The following is a 22,873-nucleotide window of genomic DNA, read 5'->3' as shown; positions in this document are numbered from 1 at the left end:
TATTAATTATATGGATCCATGCTATAACTTATAAGAAATGCTTACTTACTGCTCCTCTTCAAGGGAATTGCTGATAGAAGTTAAAGCATAACATCTTGAATTATTCACAAGTATCTGAATTATGATGGGTAGATCTAAATGATACCCAGAAGAGCTTTGATATTTAAACAGGACATTTTGCCAGTTCTCTCTGACTTGTGGCTCTGAGACTTGACTCATTCCTTCCTGCACAGATTTTCAAGCTACAAACTATGAAGGTATCTTTTTGAGCAAAGAAAATAATCTTGTTGTGGTTTAGTAGGCTAGATCTTAATAATGATTTAAAATGTTTAATATTGTTTTTCATTCCAAAAGCATTTCCACAATGTTTTACAAGGTAAGATTAGGGAAAAAAAAACCCAAAAAATATTGCCATGATTACTTTAGACAAACTGTTACCTGATAGCAGTGAGTATCTGATGAGCTCAAAGTGATTGCCTTCTGTAACCAGATACTGAGCCATTTTTAATTTGACTTGGAATAAAATTCCATTGGAGCAAGCAGTTATCTCCCAGTCCTTCTAACAATGGATCTTAACCCCTGCAAAGATGAAGATGAAGACTCCTTACAGTGCAGCCAGGCAGGATTTGGTTATTGTCCAGAAGATTGGGTGACTCAGGCTGGGATTTGCAGCTTTTGGTAAATGTGGCAGCTTTTTGAATCCAGTCTAACTCCTGATGAGTTGCAAATAGAAATAATAACTTAGATATTATGGCTGGCTAGCAGCTTGGGGCACTTGGTGGCTGCCCTGGAGGCTGTGGCTGCTCTCCAGCCCTCATTCCCCAGGTCAGGGTCAGCCCCTGCCCAGGGGCAACTCCCAGCCAAGGAGATGGAGAAGCCAAAGAGCAGCAGAGCAGCTTTCAGGAGGATAAATTAGCTTGGAGAAGATTCTGTCTCCTCTGAGTTCCCAGTAGTGGGGAGTGCACTGAGCCAGAGCCAGTTTTTGTTGGATTGTGGAGCCATGTGTGGAGCTGCGAGGTTTGACTCCATTTTTCTCAGAAGGCTGGTTTATTACATTATGATATATATATATATATTATTAAAATACTACATTAAAACTATACTAAAAGAATAGAGAGAAAAAATTAATCAGAAGCTAGAAAGAACAAGAATAGAATGCATAACAAAATATTGTGTCTCCTCACAGCCTCGACACAGGTGGCTGTGACTGGTCATCAATGGAAAACAATCCACATGGAGCAATGGAAGATGCACCTGTTGCATTCCACAGCAGCACATAGTTATTGTTTACATGTCTCTCCTGAGGCTCCTCAGCTCCTCAGGAGGGAAAAATCCTAGCGAAGGATTTTTCATAAAATATCATAGCTACAAGTTTTGGCAGGAAGGATTGTTCACACCCCCGTGGGGAGGGCAGCTCTGAGGAGCATCCAGTTTTAGTGTTGTTTCAACCACTTCATCCTCAGTTTGAGCTCAGGTTACTGCACTTCCATATCTGCACTCTCTAAAGAGAAATGCTGATCCGTTGCTTAGCATTGGAGATGATCTTTTTCTAAGGCTCAGTTAAGAAATCCGTGAAGAAAAATATTTTTATGGGAATAGAGGAGCTATTGCTTCGTTTCTGTATTAAGTCTGAGAAGTGAATGCTGATTGTGAGTGGAATCCCTGAAAAATGTGGCTTTGGTCAAGAAGAGAGTAAAGATGAACAGCACTTTATGCTATAATAATCATATTTGTATGATCTGGAGATTCAGCTGCTCATTCCCTCTGGAGATTGACACTAGTTCCATTTTCATGGTATAAGGCAGACTCCGCCTCAATCCTCTGTATCTTGTGTCCCACAAAGCCTCTTATCCTGGGGGATGTGGGCACAGGGATGGAGCCAGAACTCCTGGCTGAATCCCTACGGGCAGATCCAGCTGGCAGGAGGAGCTTGGTGCAGGGCTGGAGTTCAGGGTTTCTCCCTTGGTTTCTGATACAGCAAATCCAGTGCTGACTGTCCTGGTGTTCATGAAATGTAAATGGAATTAAGGGATGGGACTGAATGTGCAGATTTGGGATTGTTTTGGAAGGCAGTTCTGCAGGAAAACTTGCAGGGAGGAAGTTCCAGTGTTAATAGAGGGAGTTCTGTGAGGGTGCAATATGAGGAATCACTGCACAAAGTGAGACTTGTCATGTTCAAAGTAGTGTGGGGAGTAGGGAAAGAAATGGAATAATTTAAATATGAAAGGCAGTGAAATGTAATGAATCAAAGTATGACTAACAAGGTGATTTAGTGAGATGGAGTTAAGCTGGATGCAATGTGGTTTTAAAGGAAAAAGGTAGATTTAGCAATAGAATTGTAGACATTTGAAGCAAAATACAAAACAAGCAAAAGTGTCCAAGGGGAGCTAATGTTTAGCAAGAGTATTTTCAGTGTGTAAAAACTATCAGGAATTTAATTATAATTTTGTTCATTTTACACCACTTCCTACATCTATAACATTTACATAACAAACAAACAACAACAAAAAAAAAAAAAAAAAAAAAAAAAAAAAAAAAAAAACCCAAAAAAACAAAACACCCCAGGAGCAATTTGCCAGGTTGTGGTAACATAAAATAAACATTATATAGAAAACTAAAAAAAAAAGGGCTATGATTTTACAGTGCCACTGTAAATAAACAATTAATATATTACTGTACTAAGCAGTGTTGGATAAAATATAAAGTAAAACATTACTGAGGGGTAGAATGAAGTTTAAACAGCACCTAGAAATTTGTTCATTGGTGACCCAAGGTGGGACTAGTGAGACCACCATGTTCTAGTAACATATATTGAGGTTTTAAATATTTCCAAGGATTTTGGCTTCACAGCTGACATGCTAAATACAAGCCATAAATTGTTGGAAATGTGGGCAAATACTAAATGGTTTAAAGTAGTATATTTCTGGCTGAAAGGATTTGGCCCTGCAAAAAAAAAAAAAAAAAAAAAGAAACTGCATAGCTTATTTGATGTATTTCTGTGTCTGATGAGCAAGACAAGGACTGGGGACACAGTGTTCTGCTATTGAAATAAAATATTTATTTTGGTGCTTCTTTACCAATATCTAAATTGAGACTAAAATTATATTTTCTCCTTCCATTGTTTCTCTCACTAAATGGCAAGTACTGTTGTTTCTTTTATAAGAGAAAAATTCCTGATTGCTTTTAAGATTAAAAAAAAATATTCAAAGTGAGCTCTGCACTGAGAATTTGTATGCTGAGCCTGTCAGACTGTGAATCTTTATTATTACTGAGCTTTATCCTTGAGTACATAGCTTGCAATCCAGTGTGAATATTAAGTGTCAGGCTCAGATGCTCTGTGAGAGATTTGCAGGAGCTGGCAGGCTCCTGTCCCAGCCTCCCAGCCCTCTCCCAGTGCTGGGTGGGTTCATGTCCCAGGTGTCACTTTGCTGGGCTGCAGCTCCTGATGCTGGGACTGATGGAGGGGGAGCCACTGCCTGCAGGCTGGGATTCTCCTGGGCTGCTGGGGAAGGGCATGGAGGAAGGAAAAAATGTGTGGAGCTGGTCACTCAGAAATGTGTGATGTTTACACAAAACAGAAATGTGTCATCTGGTCCTTTTCCTCCTGAAAGAGCTCTTGTTTGAAATACTCACCTTTTTTATTTATCCACAAATGTCGCTGCAGAGCATGAGATAAAACAATGCGGACACTGGAATCTTTAAGGTAAAAAGAAGGGTAGTTTAATTCTTGACTTTAATATTTATAGATTTTCAAAAGTGACAGTGGATTGGAGGATGACAGTGCCACCTCTCCAATGACAATGGACAAACCAACAGTCCATCAAATTTCTCCTCCTCCAGAAAAGAATGTAAAACAATAATTGTTTAGAGAAAAGCATGTGAGAAAGTTCATTACAAGAATGTAAACATCAGAAAGCTTAGAAGAACTTAGAAGAACAGGGCAACACACAAATAACCAATCTGGCCCTAAGAGTTTCCCACTGACATATATGAGTTGCATCATTTATACTTTTTGCTCCTTTTTTCTCCCATGGAAAGTCATGCTACTCTTGGGGAAAATCTGCTGCTTGACAGAGCTGAGCTTTCTCCTTTTTTCTTTCTGATCAGAGGAGAGCAACTCCAGCGTGGGATCTGCATGGACTGCTCCCTCTTTGTGACTTCACATTTTGTAATCATTGTCAAATTGCACCCAGCTGGGAGCAACAACAATAAATAATTCTTTCAGCCCAAGGCTCTCCTGTGTTGCATAAAACAAACACTAACTTGTCTTTTGAAATCAGTTGTAGTCATTTTATGTAGCAGGAGTAAATCTCCAAACATGCCAGGCTTAGATTATTTTATTTTTGCCTTTTTTTCAGACTGAAATGATTTTTCTGCATGAACAGTAGGAACCCTTTTGATAAAACTACAAATGCCCCTGTGCCAAGGGTGCAGGAACCTCTCCCCTCTGTGCAGCCATGGCCTGTGGTGGGTGCCACGGACTGGGGATGCCTCCAGCATGGTTTGTGATATCCGGGGGAAGGCTGGACCCCTGATGACCTTACAAAGGTCCATTTTCCTGGAGATGGGTGTTTGTCAGCTGATCCATCCCACCCCTCTGTCCCCGGCATGTGAATTGATGCTTTTATTTTCTGTGGTGATAGAAATGTCTTTGGATCAGAAAATTTGGTGTGTCTACCCAAATGAGATTTTTTTCTTTGCTTTGTCCACAAGAGACATGCTCCAGTCTGTGGAATACGGTGGACCCTGTAACTATTATTTTTCTGTTGGGGCTCAGAGATGTAGCCTAGAGTTGTGCTGTTTCTCTAAGAACTATTATGTCATAAATCACAAAGCTGTTGGATAAACTGGTGGGCTTTGGTTTGTTTTTATTTTTTCTTATTCTAGTCCTTGATTTCAAATGTTATTAACATCTACATTTCTTAAGTGATGTCAAAATTTCTGTTAAAAAATAATAACAAGTAGGTAAGTTTACCATTCTTCTCTCTACATGGGCTATTTCTCTCCAAACTGCATTGCTTATAGAGGCATGATTTATGTCTTGACCTGTGATAGATGAGAGCCACTAGTTTCAAAATGCAGAATGCAAAGCCTGTGTTCTGGAAGTGCAATGTTCCTGCTTCTCAGTGTTTGTCAGGAGCAAGGTGTTCAGGGCTAACAGCTCACCACTGGAATTGGTGGGAGGACTTCTCTAGTGGCAGATGAGGACAGTTAAGCCTTTTTCAAATGTTTTTTTTATTTCTGCACTTCCTTTGAGCACATTGTTCCCTGGAATGAGTGAGTGAGCGCAGTCTGGCAGGCACAGCTGTGTGTTGCCATGGCTAACGTGGGAGCAGCACTGCAGGTATTGGTGGAATTTTCTACCTGCTCATGGGGCAGAACAGTCTGTGCTGTAGACAAGTGTGGAGAAACAAACAAACAAAGAACACGAGAAGAAAAGCTTTGGGACTCGTAAGAGTCACGATGGCAATAGGGATGGGGAAACTCTGTGCCCTGGGCTTTGCCCCTTCCCTCCACTGGCAGAGGAGCTGACTCTCCCACAGCTGAGGCTCTGCCTCTGAGCTGTCTCTGCAGCCAAAATTCTGAAAGGTTTTTTTGTAAGAGACCCACATTCCTTTCAGCTTCATTATATGTTTGCTGCTATACTTAATCCTACAGGTTTTATGCTGAGTAAATATGTAAACATCCACATGGCCTCAGTCACAGGAGTAACCCTTTTTAACTCAGTGGCTTGCCTTCTTTTTTAAAAAAGCAGGTATTTATTTAAATCTTCTGGCAGTTTCAGACCCAGGTAGGGGGATACACATTGTACATGATGGTTTTATCTCAGGTAAGATATAGAAATAGAAGCAAGGATAGCTTGAGGTTATCCCAGTCTAGTTCTGTGCTGCAGCACGTGCAGCCCTGCTGCCCTTTAGGGCTCAGAGGGGCATGAAGGCCTTCTTACCCAGCTTTTACAATATTTTAGAAGTAATATTTTAACAGATCTGTGCCTTTTCTCTCTGTACCACCATGCAGCTGTGAAGGCAGTGGTGGTCACAGTCTCCACTGCACAGACCTTTCAGTTGATGTGTTGAAGTTCTTCTCTGTTACCAGGCTTTTGTTGCACAGAACCTGCACTGAGGGGCAGAGCCCTACAAAAGGAAGCACCTGGAGAGCTGTGCCAAAGGTTCAGGATAGAACTGAGATTGAGTCTGTTCTCACCTTTCCAGTGTCTGCCCTCATGTACAGAAATAAACAATGCAGAATAGAGCATCAACCAGCAAACACAGTGCAGAGCACTAACATTTGCATTTAATATTTCAAATCAGTTCTTATGCCAAGAGAAGCTATTCAATTTTAAGTGCTATTTGGACAAATCCCTGCTCACATTCACCAAATCTCAGTGTTTATCCTCCTATCACAAAGACTTCCATGATTCCTTTGTACAAAAATATGCTCTCTGCATCCCTTGGATTCCAAATATGCTGTGTACCATTTTCATTTTGAGACAAAAAAAAAAAAAAATACTCAATTTTGAAAGATCAGAGACTGAGACTTCATAGAAAATTATTTTCTGAGTATTTTACAGTATTCTTCATTTTATAGAGAATATTTGCTTCTAGCAATAACTGCAACTGTCTTCTCAATAGTCTTTGTGCTGTTACCCTTTGCAGTACCCCGTGGATCCCTCGTGCATTCCTGCACCTGTAGTTGGTTGTGCTTTTTCCCTTCCACACAAAGCTCCCTTCCTGACATTCTATCAGGTGTTTTTTCTCCTCCTTGAGTTTCTTCTGTGCCCTCTCCAAAGGGCACAGCCTGTGCTTGGTGCTTTGTCCTTCCATCTTCTCTGCCCCAGGGCACCTTGATCCCACCCAGCTCCTGTCGCACAGAGCATTCCCTGGGACATGGGGCCACCTCTCCATCACTGCTGGGAGGAAAAGGGAACCTGAGCATGCATCCAGCACATCCCTGTGGCTGTGGCTGCACTGAGGGCCAGGTCTGAGCCCCGTGGCTCCCGGCGCAGGCGTCCCAGGGCCAGGGCAGCTCCCGGGAGCTCTGGGCTGTCCCAGGGAGCACAGCCCAGCTGGGTCTGGAGAGCAGAGCCAGCTCCTGAGACAGGAGCTCCACTTGAGCCTCAGGCTTTAGCTTTTCTATTTTTCAGATTCTGAGCTGCTTTAGTGTGTGGGTCTGGGCTTCACATGAGGGGATGGTGAGCTCTCTGCACAGAGCAGGGAGACAAAACAATTCCTGCTCTAGCTGGGGACCAAGGACAAATGATCCAAATCTCAGCCCAAGAGCACAAACAACGTGGGCTGGAGAGAGAAAAACAAGGATGGGACTGCATGAGCTAAAGCTGGAATTGGACAATGAACTCCAATATGAAAATGGAGCAGAACTGATCACAGTGAGAGACCCTGTGAGCAGTTGTCCATTTTGTGACCATTTTGGTTTATCTTTGACTCATTTTGGTTCATCTTTGGCTCTTGTGCTGCCCAAGGTGGATCCATTGAGGCCTTCTAATAAATCCCTGCTTTATCCTTTAGCTCTGCCCAGCCTCTGCTCTAGGCCAGCCTTCCCAAGGCATCACACTGACAGCCCCAGGATCCACCTGAGGACTCCAGGAGCAGCAGCCCCTTGGGATGGAGGGGGACAAGGGGACCCTTGGGGTCTGGAGTCTCCACAGGAACCCAAAGGCTGGAGAGGAGGGCAGTGTAGTCAGAGGCCATGTCTGAGGGTCAGCCAGGCTGGAGATGGAAACCCCATGGCACAGCTGAGGCCAGGCCCCAGAACCTGAGAAGTAATCATTTTTTTGTTTCCATTGTGCTAGGAAATGCTGTTCTGTAAAGTATTCATTGTAATGACTGAATTTAAAAAAAAAAATAATAGCCATACTAAGGTGATGCTTAAGATTCAGGATTACATTTAATGGTAATAAAGTGCAGCTAGAAATGCTCAGGAAATGGTTTCAGTCCTCTCTTCTAAGGCTAATCAAGGCAGTGAACTGCTCTGTGTTGAGTATCCTGGCATAAATATCAAATGTGGTTTATCATATTCCAGTTGCATTTCGTTTTTTCTCCTTTTCCCTTTTTTTAACCTGATGTTCTGAGGATTTCCTTTTAGTGCCTACAAACATCTCCTTTTGACAGACAGTGCAAATTAAAAGATATGGCTGGGCAAAGGAAACTGGAACCCAAATATGCCCCCTGGGTTTTCATTTACAGTTAGAAGCTACAGACACAATTACTGCTGACAGAAATGCAGAAGCCAGTGGCAGAGTGCATGTGGCAGTAGAGTCGTGCCAGGCAGTAATTGGGAAGATTATTTTTAATCAGAGCATATCCTACAGCCCAAACATTAGAAATCTCTTGTAAGGCTGACAGGAAATTAAACTGAGACCAAACAAAAAAAGCCTCAAAATAGAAGTAATATGGTTAGAAGTCTAATGATGGCAGAACTCACTGCTTGTTGTATTTGGTTGTTATCTAAAGGGAATGGCTTTTAACTTGCAGCAAGAGATATCATTGTTTAATTGCATTTTTAGAACAGAATTAAAAAATATCTGATTAGATCAATTTAGACGGCTTTTGATAAAGCTCTGAAGCAGTAGATGTTAAGTCAGACTTAGTAATTGTATATATGTATTAGTAGTGATTTTTATTATTGCTTTAGGTTATTTTTTTTTCTTTAATATAATGCTTAACGAAGCCACTTCTACTGGAAAATAATAACATGTCTGGGATACTCTTGGAATGCTTGGCTCTGGTGATATTTTTGAAGCCTGCATGGCCTGGGGCTCTGTCTCTCAGTGACCCTGCAGAACAACTGCTGGGGTACCTGCTGCCAATTCCCCACTTCTGGGACTCAGGCTGGGCCCTGCCAGGGGTTCCCCTGTCGGGGGAGACCCTCCTGGAGCAGTTTTGTGTCAGGAAAGAGAGATGCACTGGATTTTTTTTTAGGTCTTCAGGTTCTTGTTTATTGTTATCTTATCTAGAGTTTTGCACGCTGTCCACACCAGGCTCAGTGCACTGGAAAAGCACCACAAAAATGGCCAACAATCTCTTGTTACAAGGTCTTTTAAGACTCAACTATCCAATTAAGAACTGACACCTGGATTATTTCCCCTTTTAACCCAATAACTGGTCCCCAAAAGCCCGCAATGCTGATTTTTCCACCCAATTACAGAATGCCACCCAAACCCATAAAGAAGAAGAAAGAAAAAGCATGAAGAAGAAGCCCAGGACGACACCCTGTGCCCTCCATCTTGCTTCCATCCACAACATGCTAAAAATCCCCAAACCTAAATTTCCCCCCTAAGAGCTACACCACACTACTCTCTATAATCTATTTCACATTTTTGTGGATTCTGGTCTATCTTGAAGTCTAAGAAACTTTCTCCGTGAATGAGGGTCAAAGTCAGTGCTTCCCTAGGGGTCAGGGCATCCCAGGGCACACAGGTGCCCTGGGTTCCCACAAACAACCTCAGCTTGTTGGGGCTGCCTGAGCTGCTGCCCTGAGTGAGAAGCCCTTGGGGTGTCTCAGTACTGACACTTTCACCTGGAAACACTTGTTTGTTTTTAAGTGAATCTTAATAGATCATCATCTGTGCCAAACTTCTCCCTACACACTCGGCTGGACTCCCTCCAGCTGCCTGTGCAGTTTCCCTTGTCTCTGAGCAGAGCAGGAGCGCTGTGCTCAGGTTCTGCTGCTCTTTGTGTGCCTGCCACGTGCAGATGTTGTAATACCAGCTGCAAGCAAAACTTGGCTGATTGGGAATTTACTTCTCAGTCATTGGAGTGCAAAACTTGCCTGTTTCATGTTTTGCCACAATTTATGGCAGTTGTGGAAAAGGAAGTTTAGCACAGGAGATGTGCATGTGGTGTTTCTCCACAGGATTGCTTGTGGCTGTGTGGGCAGCTCTCAATGGCATTTCGTGTCAGTGTGAAGAATAAGGTGTAATGCCCAAATCCAGAGCCAGCCAGGTTATCCTGAGGCCTGTAAATAAGGTTTTATCACAATTACAGTAGAGGTTTTTCACACAAAACTACTGGCATTTTCCAGCTTCTTCCAGTATTTCCTTCTACTGAAAGTTGTTTCATAAAGTCATGTGAATATGCCTGAAATCCTCCTGGTTGTGTAGGTATTGCCAGAGTAGCTGGGTAACAAATTCAGTGTGCTTGGTAAGGCAGATCATTTCAGTCTGTACAAGCCCTGGAAACTGTGACCTGCAGTGGGGTGGGTGGTGGAATGTCACTGATGTTCTGGGATTTGCCCTGCTCAAGGAGCTGCCCTGAGCTGGCTGGTGGTGCCGGGGGGCTACAATGCCCAGCAGGGCTGGGTGTTCCCTTGAGTGGGGAATGTCACTGATGTTCTGGGATTTGCCCTGCTCAAGGAGCTGCCCTGAGCTGGCTGGTGGTGCCGGGGGCTGCAGTGCCCAGCAGGGCTGGGTGTTCCCTTGGGTGGGCAGAAATCTGTACAGAGTGACAGTTTCTAAGTGTGCCACTCTTGCTTTTGCCCAACAACACGTAAATGAAAAGAAACTTGTGTGTTCAGCTCAGAAATTGGTTGTTGGGAGGGTTTGGGCAGTCAGGGAGCTGCCATTGCTGCTGAGAGCATCAGTGTGAAGTTAGCTCTCAACTCCAAGAGATGCTCCCCTAGTGATGTCCCAGCTCCAAGGAGACAGAAATTCAAGTGTTTGCTGTTCCTGCTTGTCACCTTTCCAAACTCTGAAGTTCTTTTATCAGGGTGTGTGATCATTGCAGTGCTGCCTGACGTGTTTATAGAGCCTGTGCCTTTCTGCTACTGGTGCTTCTTGTTCCCATTTTTCCTCAGTTGCATTAGAAAGAAACTCCACTGATTTTTTTCTTATTTTATTTATTTTTTTATTTTTGTTGAAAGTGATACCACATATAAAGGACAGGATATTTTGTGAAAAAATACCCAATATGTTTACTGTTAGGAATTTTACTGAAGTGGATAAAAAGTATGTTAGATTTACTCACAGAATGATTTGATTATTCTCTGACCAAAGTGTGCATTATCTTTGGAGACTCAAAATATGAACAACAATTCTATTTTCAGGAGTATTTGTATCAAAGAATCTGTAATGCTATTTGCACGTGGAAATGAAAAATGCATGTAGGGAGAATCTGTTAGGTAAAACATGGCTGAACTTACTGTACCTGCTAGAATTCAGTGAATAAATCAGTAAAATGTTTCATGTCACAGCTGCTCATTAATAAGAATGGAATAGAGTGTTACCCTATTGGAATCCCCAAATATGTGCTGGTAAAGTATATTTTGAAAGCCCCCCTTTTGGTTATGCATTTTATGACAAGTTTTCTTTTGCAAAAATGCTGCAAATTTTCAATTGAAGGATACACAAAAAGCAAATTACAGTGGTGTGTTCCTATTGAAACAGAAACCTGTGCTGGGGAAAATTTACAGTTATAGCTTAGTAATGTCTATTTTAGTAGGTAAATTTGCAATGAAAACATAGATTTTTGGTTTCAAATGCATTGCAAACTGTCTGAACACATTTACTGTCCATGCAATGTGTAATAAATAATAAAATCACGCTTGTGAATCGATAACCAGGTTTTTCTGTTTGGCTTTGCACTACAATAAAAACACACTTCTGACCCACCAGTGTGTGCAGTGACAGCCCAAGCAGTGCATTAACAATTGTATTTTTTGTTGGATCTTTCTCTGAGGGCAGGGCACAAGCAGGAGCTGCCCTGATCCCTCATTCCCACTAAGAATGTGATTTTCTCTCCCCAGGAAACTCCACAGAAGCCCCATGCGAGTGGTGCCTATTGTTTCCATGAGCAGAGCCTCCTCTCAGTAAGTCCCTGGGTTTTTGTCTTGCCTGTTGATTTTTCCAGATCTCTCCTGTGCTCTTACAATTAATGCAGAAATCCCTGGGACTCTCCAGCTTGCTGCATCACCAGGCTAATAGAGCACAAGTGAAGGGTCTGAGGGTTTTTAGTCTTCAGTGAGCAGTGACATCCTTAGGAAAGAATCTTGCCTGGTTCTGGCTGTAGGTTAAAGTGATTTTCTCTTGTTTCCCTTGTGCGTGTTTGGGTTGTGTCACTGTCGTGTTTGTGTCACCTTTGGCTGATTACTTTGCGTACAGATTACTCACAGACACTTTTTGCCCTCAGAACAGCTCTGGATAATTAATTCATCATGCTGTCCTTTAGAAAATGCTCTCTATAAAGTCAGAATAGGGAATACAATGAATTAAGCTCCAAAATTTATAGGGCATGTGAAAAAAATATTTGTGCTGATTAATTTTTTGCCTTTTCCCTTTCTGAGAAGAGGCTTTCAACTCCAAAACACTTGTTGCTCATTCATACTTGGAATTTATTCTTTATTGAAGTTTTTCTTTGTAGCACTTACATAAAACCAATAATGATTAAGCAATTTTTATTCAGGGTAAAGCTTTCTATACTTATGGTAAATGCAGAAGTGTCAGACAAAACTGTGTAATGTGTGGTAGATGTGTATTTTATACTTCTTAATAATAATCCTCTGCTTGAAATAAACTCGTTCTCAGATATTTTGTCTTAGATAATGAGCATGGCTTGTTCTGTATTAGGCTGAATATATTTTTGATTTATATACATTTATAATTACACTCTTCTTTGTTCTGTGTTGCACATGGGTATTGACAAAATAATAGACTATGTTCACTTTTTTGTTCCACTGTATTAATGTGGAGAAGCTGAGTTGTGCCCCAACACACACAGTTTCATGTCACTGAAAAAATTAGACACACAGTCCTTGCTAGAAAAAAAAGAAGAGTTTTGCATTTATTCTCCTACACTGAACACAATCTTCCTCCTAATGTCTTTGAAATAAGATTTCATTATTTCAAAAAGACTGCCTGGCTTACTGGATGAAAAAAAAGCCTGTTCATCTTGAGGATAGATTTAAATCAATTCTGTAATGCTCAGCATGCTTGTTGCTTTCAGCTTTTCCTCTGTCACGAACAGTATTTTCTAGCACAGAATAACCTTACAGCCCTTAGCAGAATTTGATGCAATTGACAGCTTTTGTTAGAAAAATTCTGGTAAAAATTGCACGAAGGAGGTTGGGGTTTCCAGCCCAGGGGAGAGAGCAGTCCCTGAGATAATCACAACATGTTTTGAGGAAGCTCACATTAATTTGGCTGTGGACACAGTGCCTCAATAGCTATAAATCCAGTTTCCAGGAAAAGAGATTCATTTTTCCCTCAGCAAGCTAAAGCAGAGGTTTGAGGACCTACAAGAAGAAAGAAGAAGAAAATGCTCGTTTGGAACCTGAGGAAGGTTTCATGCTCCCGAACCTCCACGTGCATGGTTTGTTGATTATTTTCCTGGTGCCCATAACCCAGCAGCAGCACTCTCCATCAGCTGAGGGGTCCCTGTGTCAGCAGGCTCAGCCCCAGCCCCAGTGTTGCCTGGAAACAGCTCTGGATGGGAGCTGGCTCCTGGCAGCTCCATCTGGCTGGGCGGGATGCCCTCCTCACCCCGGGAACATGGGGCACAGCTACCACACTGCTGAAACGCTCTGTCCCCTTCCCTGCCTGAAAAAAGGCGTTTCAAACCAGAAATTCCAGTCCAGCACACAGGTGTTAAGGTGTTGGAATTGTAGGTGTTGAAATGAATATCTGCTCCTTCTCAAAATCTCTTGTAATAAGTGAATTTTGTATTCAGTGTCCTTGGGTTGAATTTCAGTACAATACATAGCTATAATTGCTTTGCAGTGTTTTCCTGTTTCATTTTGATAGGGAAATCTGTTGAGGTAAGTCTAGTTTTAACTAGAGAAATCCTGGATTTTAAAATTCAGTTTCACAGCCTATGGATTTGGGTGTTTGACCTTCTTCTGTTAATGGTCCAGTAATGCCTCCAGTACTCCAGCAAAGCTGCAGTGCATTGAGCAAACCAGTAAACAAAGCAATAGAGGACAGCTCCAGAAAACCACTGAAAATAAACATGACAGGCAGAGGAGATAGAATTGTTCCAAATATACAGTGGGAAATCAAGGACAAATAGTGACTGGCCAGGGGTCTGTAGCAGAAATGGATGGAAAACCCAGATAAAGCAGAGTCTTCACTCATTCCCTGGCATGAAGAGGTTGTCCCATTGCCTGGGGACCAAGTGACATTCCCTGAGGTGGGGACGCTGCATGCAGAGGGCAGTGCTGGGAGCAGCACCCTGCTCTGGCGGTGCTATCCCAGCCCGAGGTGGGACCCAGGAGCTGGGATTGACCTGTGAGTGCTGGCAGGGAAGGGGGGCTCAGCTGGGCTGGGGCACATTTCTCTGAGCTTATTCTGAAAGACGAATTGCTGTGCTTTGCCCTCCCCTACACACCTCCCTTGCCTGAAACTGCAATCCTTTGGCAAACAAGACATTTCCCTTCGGTATTGCACCGGAGTTCTCTGAGAAAAGAAAACAATCAGAAGTGTTTCAGTGTTTGGCAGAAAGTTTCTACAATTCTTGCTCCTTCTGTTGTTTCTTTCCTACTCTTCAGGTTGTGCATGCAGCAACAGCTGTTCCATAATTTGATAAACACACTGTAATTAAGTGATCTTGTTTATGAGTAACACCTTTCCTTGACTAGGAGATTTTACAGTAACAGAGAAAGGATGAGCCAGGGGTGCTGCTTCATGTTAATTTGACAGCTTCATCCTTTGGAAGGTCTGCCATGACTGTCCATGTTTTAAACCCTGCTGGATGGAAAGACATTTATGCTAAAAGGCTTTTGCTCTCCAGTCTTACCTTGCAGAGCAGTCTGGCAGTGATGCAGAGGCACCTGCAGGAAGGGCTTATTAAGCCAGTAAAGGAAAGGCATTTAAACCCCTTTTCTCTAATTTTAGAGTGAGCTGTGTTTTCCTTGCAGAACAAAATAAGGGAGAAACAGCTGTAATTGCATTGAAAATATTATAGGGAATTATGAGTCCTTTTTTCCCCCTCATTAAACACATCTTGAAAAATTGTTAAAAAAATACATCTATTTTCCAAAACATCATAGCCTGCCATAGAGGAGTCTGAGGAGTTTAATGTGATCCAGGGATTTCCACGTGAGAGGCATGGAAAAAAAATAATTGTGAAAGAGACCTATTATAAAATAGCACAATTCTCTTAGAAAGAAACAAATATTATAACTTTATTGTAAAAAATACAGAAGAAAAAAAGAATTAATGATGGTATTCTTTTTTTATTCATCTCTCTCTATTCTGATGCAGTCTCAATGAGAGTATTAGTCTAGAGAGTTGAATATTTTTTAAATTGCAGCACTTTGAATTACTGATATGTGCAAATTACAGTAAAAAAGGGATGAAGAATGGTAGTTAGACAGCGTAAATGATGCAGTAAGTTCTGCTCCATTACTTTATCTCAGCTAGGATGGGGAACTGTTTAGTTGTTAGGATCTGCTCCACTGTCATATTATTCATTATTGTTTTGCAATATCTTCAACTATCTTCAACAGTTATTGTAGGAATTCATTAAGGACCAGGAGCAGTGAGGCATTTACCCGCTCCTAATGATGAGCAGCAGAATATTCTCATGGATGTTTTTGCTTCAGAAAAAGCTTAACTAGGGTAGCTGAGCCTGACCTGTGTTGGGTTTATCTTTTTTTTTTTTTTTTTTTCCCTAGTGCTGCTGCGAGGTAATTCAGTGTTAGGTGGCTGATTTGTAATATTGCTTTTCCATTAGTTAGATTTGTTTCACTAGATATGTGCTTTCCTGTTTAGGGAGCTAAATATTCTTCTTTTGTTTAATTTGGTGGGCTTGGGGTTTTTTAAGGCTGCATGTTCCAAGGTTTCATTTACCACCAGGGAAGAAAATGTTGTGGGTTTTTTTCCTGCTGTCATTAATGTGAAGTTTTTATGAGTCAAATCACCATTTTTTTTGACAAAGGAGCATTTATGTGGGAGCAGGTTTATAGGAGTCACTGTTAAACCACTGCTATAATTTGTCATTTCCTGAATGGTGAAAGGGCTACAAACCAGAGTATCAGTGGTCTGCTTGTGATTTACTGGTGATCCTGCTGCTCAATTCACTGAAACCATGATCTTCCTACAGAAATAAAGGAGCTGTCCTTGTTTAGATCGTGCTTTATCACTGCTGCAGGTGATTTCTGTATTTATTTGGGCAGCTGAAGTTACTCTCTCAAAGAAAATTCAGGAGCATAAGGCTCACTGAAATCAAATAGGACATCTTGAAAACAAGAGGCAGACTCCCAACACGAGGGTTTTTTTGAAATATCACTGTACATTATCACAAATTATAACTCTATAACTAAAATTAGCTTTGTAATTTTTCCTTGGCTGTCTACAAATGTGCATGTAAAGAAATATTGTAACAATTTCCTAATTTCTCCTTCTTCTCTTTTAGAAACTCTCCTTCTCTCTTTTAAAAACTCCCTATTTCTTTCTGATGGATTCTTCTGTGAACTTTCTAAATTCTCCATCTTTCCAAGTGGTGTTTTGAGTTAACCAAGTAAAAGCCTTAGGGGTTAAATACAGCCTGGCGTGGGCCTGTGAATTTACTGTACACAGCAGCCTGTTTTCTGACACCACTGAGATTCTTCCTTCACAAACATCACAGTGCAGACATTTTCTTACTCAGACTTTATGAAAATTTCTACATGCATATAAACAGCCAAAATACTTTCCTGGCAATTGTTTGCACTCTGGATATTCTCCAGATTGCAGCATTAAGGGGGTTTTGATCAAGTTCATTTCCACAGCTCCGTGGCATTTAAGAGATATCAAGCCCCAATATTCCTGTGAGATTAGTATGTGCTATTATCTCTTTATTACAGAAGGAGAAGCCAGAAAATTGAGCAGCCTGAGTGATGTGCCAGGAGAAGGACTATAGCAGAGCTAGGATTTGAATTCATGTTTCTCAAATCCCAAATCATTGCCTACGTTCTTGGGCCATCTTTCCTCTGCTCTGCCTCTAATCCAGTAACTTTTATTCTTAATGATTTTTTCATTTAACAGTGAAAAAGACCATATAATTTCATGCTCCTTCCTGTCTCATAAAATTTGAAATTTTTCTCTAAGAAAATCCTGCAGTTATTAAATGTGCATGGAAAGTGTGTGATATGCAAAGTCCTGTCAACACAGGGCAAAGCTAATTGAAATGTGACATTCCTAGTGATGATCTGGGTCATGCCAAGGGTGTCCCCATCCTTTCATGAAGATATGCACTTGATCCCATTTTCTTTGAAGAGCTTACAGACTTCTGCAACTTTTTTTTGGCTATGCAGGGTGGAGGTGTAGCCACGGCAGGCACCTGGGCAGTTCAGTACAGCAAATTTTAAACCTGGCCAGGCTGCTCTGGGTTTTGGGGTGTGCTGCTGGAAGAAACACAGCTGGTGCCACGGTGAGTGCTGCTCCATCCTGGCTGCAGCTGCAGCCTGAGCCTGGCTGAGGCAGGAAGGCTGGCCAAGGACAGGGAGAGCCCTGGACCTCAGCATGGCACTCGGGGTCAGAGTGAGGTCCCAAAGTGAGGTCCCTCAGGGTCACAGTGAGGTCAGGGTCAGATTGGTCCCTCAGGTCAGAGTGAGGTCCCAAAATGAGGTCCCTCAGGGTCACAGTGTGGTCACTCAGGGTCAGATTGGTCCCTCAGGTTAGAGTGAAGTCCCTCAGGTGTAGCCACAGCTCTTTCACAGAGAGCAGGAAGCACAACTTCCCAAGGGTTTTGCTTGGGAAGGCAGTGACAAGCACATAGAGAAGAGAAAACAATTCTTATGTCTATTCACTGCTCCTGTTGTTTTGTACATGTGGAATGTGTTATGGAGATTGTTTACCCAAAGTGATTTGGTTAATTGGATTCTGCTGAGGGTTGTTTTGATTCCTTGGCCAACTGGGTCAAAGCTGTGTCCTGACTGTCTCAGACAGGTATGGGTTTTTCTATAGTATCTTTTGTATAGTATAGTATCTCTTTAGTATAGTTTTAGTATAGTATTAGTGTAATATAGTATAGCTTAATAAAGCATTTGTTCAGCCTTTCTGAATCATGGAGTCAGAGCACATTACTCTCTGCCAGGGGGTTGCCTTTCATTGATACCTCAGGGTCCAAATGTGGTCACTCAGGGTCCAAGTGTGGTCACTCAGGGCTGTCGTCAGTGGGGAATCACTATCCCTGCACACAGAGCACTCAGAGTCCATCTAATGCCACTGTAGATGTCTTTTTGTGCCCTGATCTGAGGTCCTGCTGAGCATCCCTGGGCACAGCCTGGTCCTCTTCCAGAGGGGGAATGTTTTTACTGCTCATGGAAATGAACAGGAGCATTGGATGGCAGGAATTTAGAGGTGGGAAAAATTTAATTTCCTTTTTGTCCCACCGTTCCATTTGAGGTTAGTTACTGAGCTCACAAGTCTGTGTTGTGGTGTAATTCCTGTGTAGCACATGCACAACCAATAAACAACAGCCTTTGTGGGAATTTTTATTTCTCCTGCAAGATGTATTAGAAATAATGTAACTGATAGGTCTTTAAATTTTGGATATGGGGCCGCAGTTGGAAAATGCATCTCTAGGGAGGAAGGAGAGCTCTGGGGAGTAAGAAAGATCTGTTGATGTAAAATGAAAAGTTTATCCTCATGCTGCATCATTTGAAGAATTTAAGTAGGTGAAACAACAGGAGTTTGGCAAAATAGATTTGTATCTTGCAGCATTTACTTTTCCTTCAGGAGTGTTTAATATCAGAAACTGAGATGTACCTCCCAGAACTGCTTCTGACTGTGGGCCTTCCTAGGAGCTCACTGCACTGTGGAGCATTCTAGAACCTAGCATGGGGGTTCAGCAGTGTGGGATTTCTCACCAAGGAGTTAACCCTTTATCTTTTACACTGCTGAAATATATTTGCATCTGTTAATGCATTAAGGAGAGCAGTTTGTCTGTGACCTACCAAAACCCATTGAACACTAATCAGGGCAAGTTTGGGCAGTGTGTCAAAGAGCAGAGCTCTTGTCTGTGTGTGCAGAGTGAGAGCTGTGTGCCCTCCTAAATTCTTGTGCAGCCCCAGCTCACTGGTTAAGGCGAGAGAGAGGAAAAAGAAGAAGAGTTAAAAAAAATAAAGACAATTCTGATGCTGTGCAAACACTGCTCAGCCACAGCCTGGCAATAGCAATAACACCCTTATCAGCACTGCTTTAGTCACAAATCCAAAATACAGCCCCACATGGGCTTCTGTGATGGAAATTAACCCTACCCCTGCCACACCTATAATACTCCTGGTTTTCTTCACTGGGAAGTTTCTGCTTTCCTCATCTGCACCCCAGAGGAACTTTCATGAGCACACCTAGGAAAGAATGGAGAAGCACTGGCAGAGTGGTTTTGTTTGTTGGAGAGTTTGTTGTTGTGGTGGTTTCTTCCCTTATCTTGAAGGATAGTTTACACAGTTAAATGACACAGTTATAGAAAAAATATATCTATTGGGCCTACACTGAGAAAAAAAAAATTGATCTGAAATCCTTCACAAATTATGTTTTTATCAAGACCAAGATGTTGTGTGCTATTGATTTTTAGATCCGCACAGCCTACAAGTAATAGAAATTGCAGAGACAAAATAATTTAAGATGGTTTTTCTGTCTTTTGTGTAAGCCAGGTTAGGATATTGAAGAACAAATCAATTTCTTTGCCACTCAGATTCCTTGAAACCCAAATGAAAATTTCAGCATGAGTTATGGTTTCCAAATATTTGTATTTTCTGGTTACAAGTTTTTTCCTTCAGGCAATAGGCCTTGTTTTGTCTGACAAGCTTTTTTGCACCTTGGTCCCTAGTAGTACAATAGAGAGCTGTAAAGAAAAGCATACAGGAGGCAGGAGCACCATGGATGAAACCTAGCAGCAAAAATGTGAAATAGAATTATGCAAAACTCTCATGTAAATAGCAAGATCTGCAGAGGATTCAATCTAAAGTTAGGGGGAAATGATGAAGTGGCAGGAGCCCCATCTCTGGGAATGGGCTCTACTGCCCTGTGTGCTCTGATCACACTTTGAGGGGATCACTTCTGCTAAAACAGTTGGATAATCTGACAATGGGAGCTGGATGGATCAGGGCAGAATCAGCTTTGTGGAGATATCGGTGTCATTCAAGGCAGAAATTCTGAATGCATGAATCATTGGGCTTCAAATAACACTCACCTGGAGAAATGAAAGAATGATGAGAGCTAGTAAGACAATAAACCCACTAAAAGTAGTGAAAGCAGATAGTACACAAGTGTTTTTATGGCAGCTCAATACAAGTTCCTATGACTGACTCAGGACTGTTTATTTAAGGAATGTGTTCAGGAGGATTTCGATGTAAAATCTCCAGGTATGCTCAGAACAGCACACTCTGTTTTTGATAAGTTGTGGCTAAAAAACCACTTGTTTAGACTTAATGTTTAACTACCACAGGAAACCTGCATTTGCATAACTTGATGAATAATATTAGAGTTGGGTTTTTCTTCAGCTTTGTTGGGTATCAGAGGGAGAGAGCAGTAACATTCTGCAGAGAGTACCTGTAAAGCAGCTCTGAAGTTCGCTTGTTGAAATACTAATATTTTGTACCAACTGATATGCAGTTAAATGGAATAGACTGATCCTCGGTAGGTTCAGGGGTGTTTGTATCATCATCTAGTTTTTCCTGAAAGACTCTGATGTAATAGGAGACAAGTTTTTCATGATTCATATTCTTAAAGAAAATGGCCCATATTTAAATTGACTGTGGCTCGGTCTCCAGATGTCAATAAATTATTTCTTCCAGAACACTGGTCCCAAATGCAGATCCTTGTAAACATCCCCCTCATTAATGCTCATTCCTGGTATTCAAACTCTGCCTCTGTGGTTTCTTGGGAGACCTTTTTAGTGTTCAAAGTGGGGAAATTATCCCAAGCACTGTTTTGCCTGCACCCTCTGGAGATTTCATCACTCTGTCCCAGGCACACTCCTCTTCCTCTTCTTTCTGTTCCATCCCACTTCTCCCCCTTGTGGGATGTTTCTCCTGCTTCCCTCAGATCTGGAATGAAGTCCTGCCTTGATTCATGCTGCATTCCAGAGGGAGATTTCGTCCCTTCCTTTATGGGCTCTCTGGGTTCAATGCTGAAGGAACAGAAGGGAGAAAAACAACATAATTGTTTCATTGCTAATAGTGCAGGATGGAAAGAATAAAAGCCCTAAAATGTATGGAAAGGCCACCTGAGAATATTCTAACATGAAAATAAGCCCAATTCCAAAATTCCAAGGACTAATGTTCTCTGCAGCAAAGCTGGGAAGGTTCTCATACAAAGATCTGTTCTTTAGGGAGGTGGGATTATCTGCCTGAACTGCAGTAGCAATGGAACCACTGCAGGAAGGTTGGACAAGGCAAACCCCACTTGGTGACCCAGTTATTCAAGAAATCACATAGAGTGGAAACAAGATCTCCCAGCCCTGTGTGTGGCAGGTAGTCATTGCTGATAAAAGGCCATGTGGTGCAGACGGCAGATACAGCTTATGCTGAGGAAAGAGCAGAAGGATTCACTGGGAAGACAAGGAGGGCAGGGGAAATGCAGCCAAGAGCCAGAGGAGAGCAGCAGCCTTAGACACACGTGGGTAGTGGGGGCTGGAAATTGGGATCTCAGCACAGAGAGGAGAAGGGATGGGGAGACTTTAGGGGCACATCCATGAACCAGGAGGCTGAAGTGTAAAGAATCCACTGGGTTGCCAGAATTCCACTGGAATTAATAATTTTTTATTGATTTTTGATTTTTTTCAATAAATTGATTTTTTACGGTGAAGGGGCTTGATGGAGGGAAGTGCATGGGAATCTACAGTGTTCAGTTTGTAAAAGGGACAAAACAATGTCACATATTACTGTTGAGACAGGATTGTTCCAAGCAGGCAGAACTAAAACTGATGGGGAAAGTGCAGAAAGCTGAAGAATTAAGTGCCAGAAAAAAAAAATCACTTGGAGAATTTGATAATAGATGGAAATCTTGCCTTGATGAGGGCGTGTGTGACTATTATTGCTCAGAAGTGTTTTTTTGGAAACATCAGATGGAGTTCTCAGCAGCATTAGTTCCATGCTTGACAGCTGTCAGAAAAAGCAAATTGAGTATTTAGCAACTTTGAGAAAAGGCATTCAACACAGAAAATACAGCCCTGTCTCTGCTGGAGTGGGAATTGGTTTCACATGTGCTGCTGTGCACAAATTTTGGTTCCCCTGTGTCCCACAGAAGTGTGGTCCAGGGAAGGTGGAAGGAATGGCCAGAGGGGAGGAGGAGCTGGTGTGCAGGGAAGGCAGGGAATTGATGGTACAGCCTTTCCCTGGAAAAGGAGTGACAGATGAGTGAAATGGAGAAAGGATAGATTGGAATTATTACTGATATTGATTGGAATATTGATGTTCTAGTGATAGGACTCATAAGGCAGGGATTATGGAGTCAATGACTCATGAAAAGCATGGCTCTTTTTGTGCTGTTCAACAGCTTTTCCACTGGATAGTTCAGACGCAAAAAATAAATGCAAGTTAAGAATAATTGTCTAAATTAATGTATGGTGTTTCTTACACAACAAAATGCAGGATATCCCTCTTTGCAGATCACTGTGGGCAACGCTGGTGCTTGTATTCTTTCCTGAACATCTAAAGGTGATTGTTGTTGGACAGGGGATTTAACTGACACAATCCAGTTAAACCAGCTCCTCTGATGTGTGGCATTAAAGATGTATTTATGGATCTGGTGTGTGGCTCTTGGTTATGGGTTTTTTTGTGTACAGAAATTGTGTAGCTAGAAATTCATAATGGGAAATTTAAAGACAGGAATCAGCATTTATGTTATTCAGTGGCTTTAAAAAGATATTGGTTGAATTATGATGAAAGAATGCTATTTAAATCTTTTAAAGTGGCAGTAGTTTTCTTGAAAGCCATT

The 22,873-nt window shown here is 41.9% G+C and overlaps 1 protein-coding gene across 1 annotated transcript in view; it reads left to right on the top strand.

Moving 5' to 3' along the window:
• RBFOX1 (RNA binding fox-1 homolog 1) overlaps positions 1 to 22,873 on the top strand; it is a 1,143,576-nt gene that overhangs the window by 481,796 nt on the left and 638,907 nt on the right. Inside the window, exon 4 of the mRNA XM_041462423.1 lies at positions 11,761 to 11,823. Within this exon, the coding sequence (XP_041318357.1) occupies positions 11,761 to 11,823 (63 nt within the window). The remainder of the gene's footprint in view (positions 1 to 11,760; positions 11,824 to 22,873) is intronic.

Source organism: Pyrgilauda ruficollis, unplaced genomic scaffold, assembly GCF_017590135.1.
Source record: "Pyrgilauda ruficollis isolate IOZ18807 unplaced genomic scaffold, ASM1759013v1 scaffold16, whole genome shotgun sequence".
NCBI classification, from domain to species: Eukaryota; Metazoa; Chordata; class Aves; order Passeriformes; family Passeridae; genus Pyrgilauda; species Pyrgilauda ruficollis.
The sequence above is the reverse complement of the archived record's forward strand: the minus strand, read 5'-3'. Positions and strand labels throughout refer to the sequence as shown.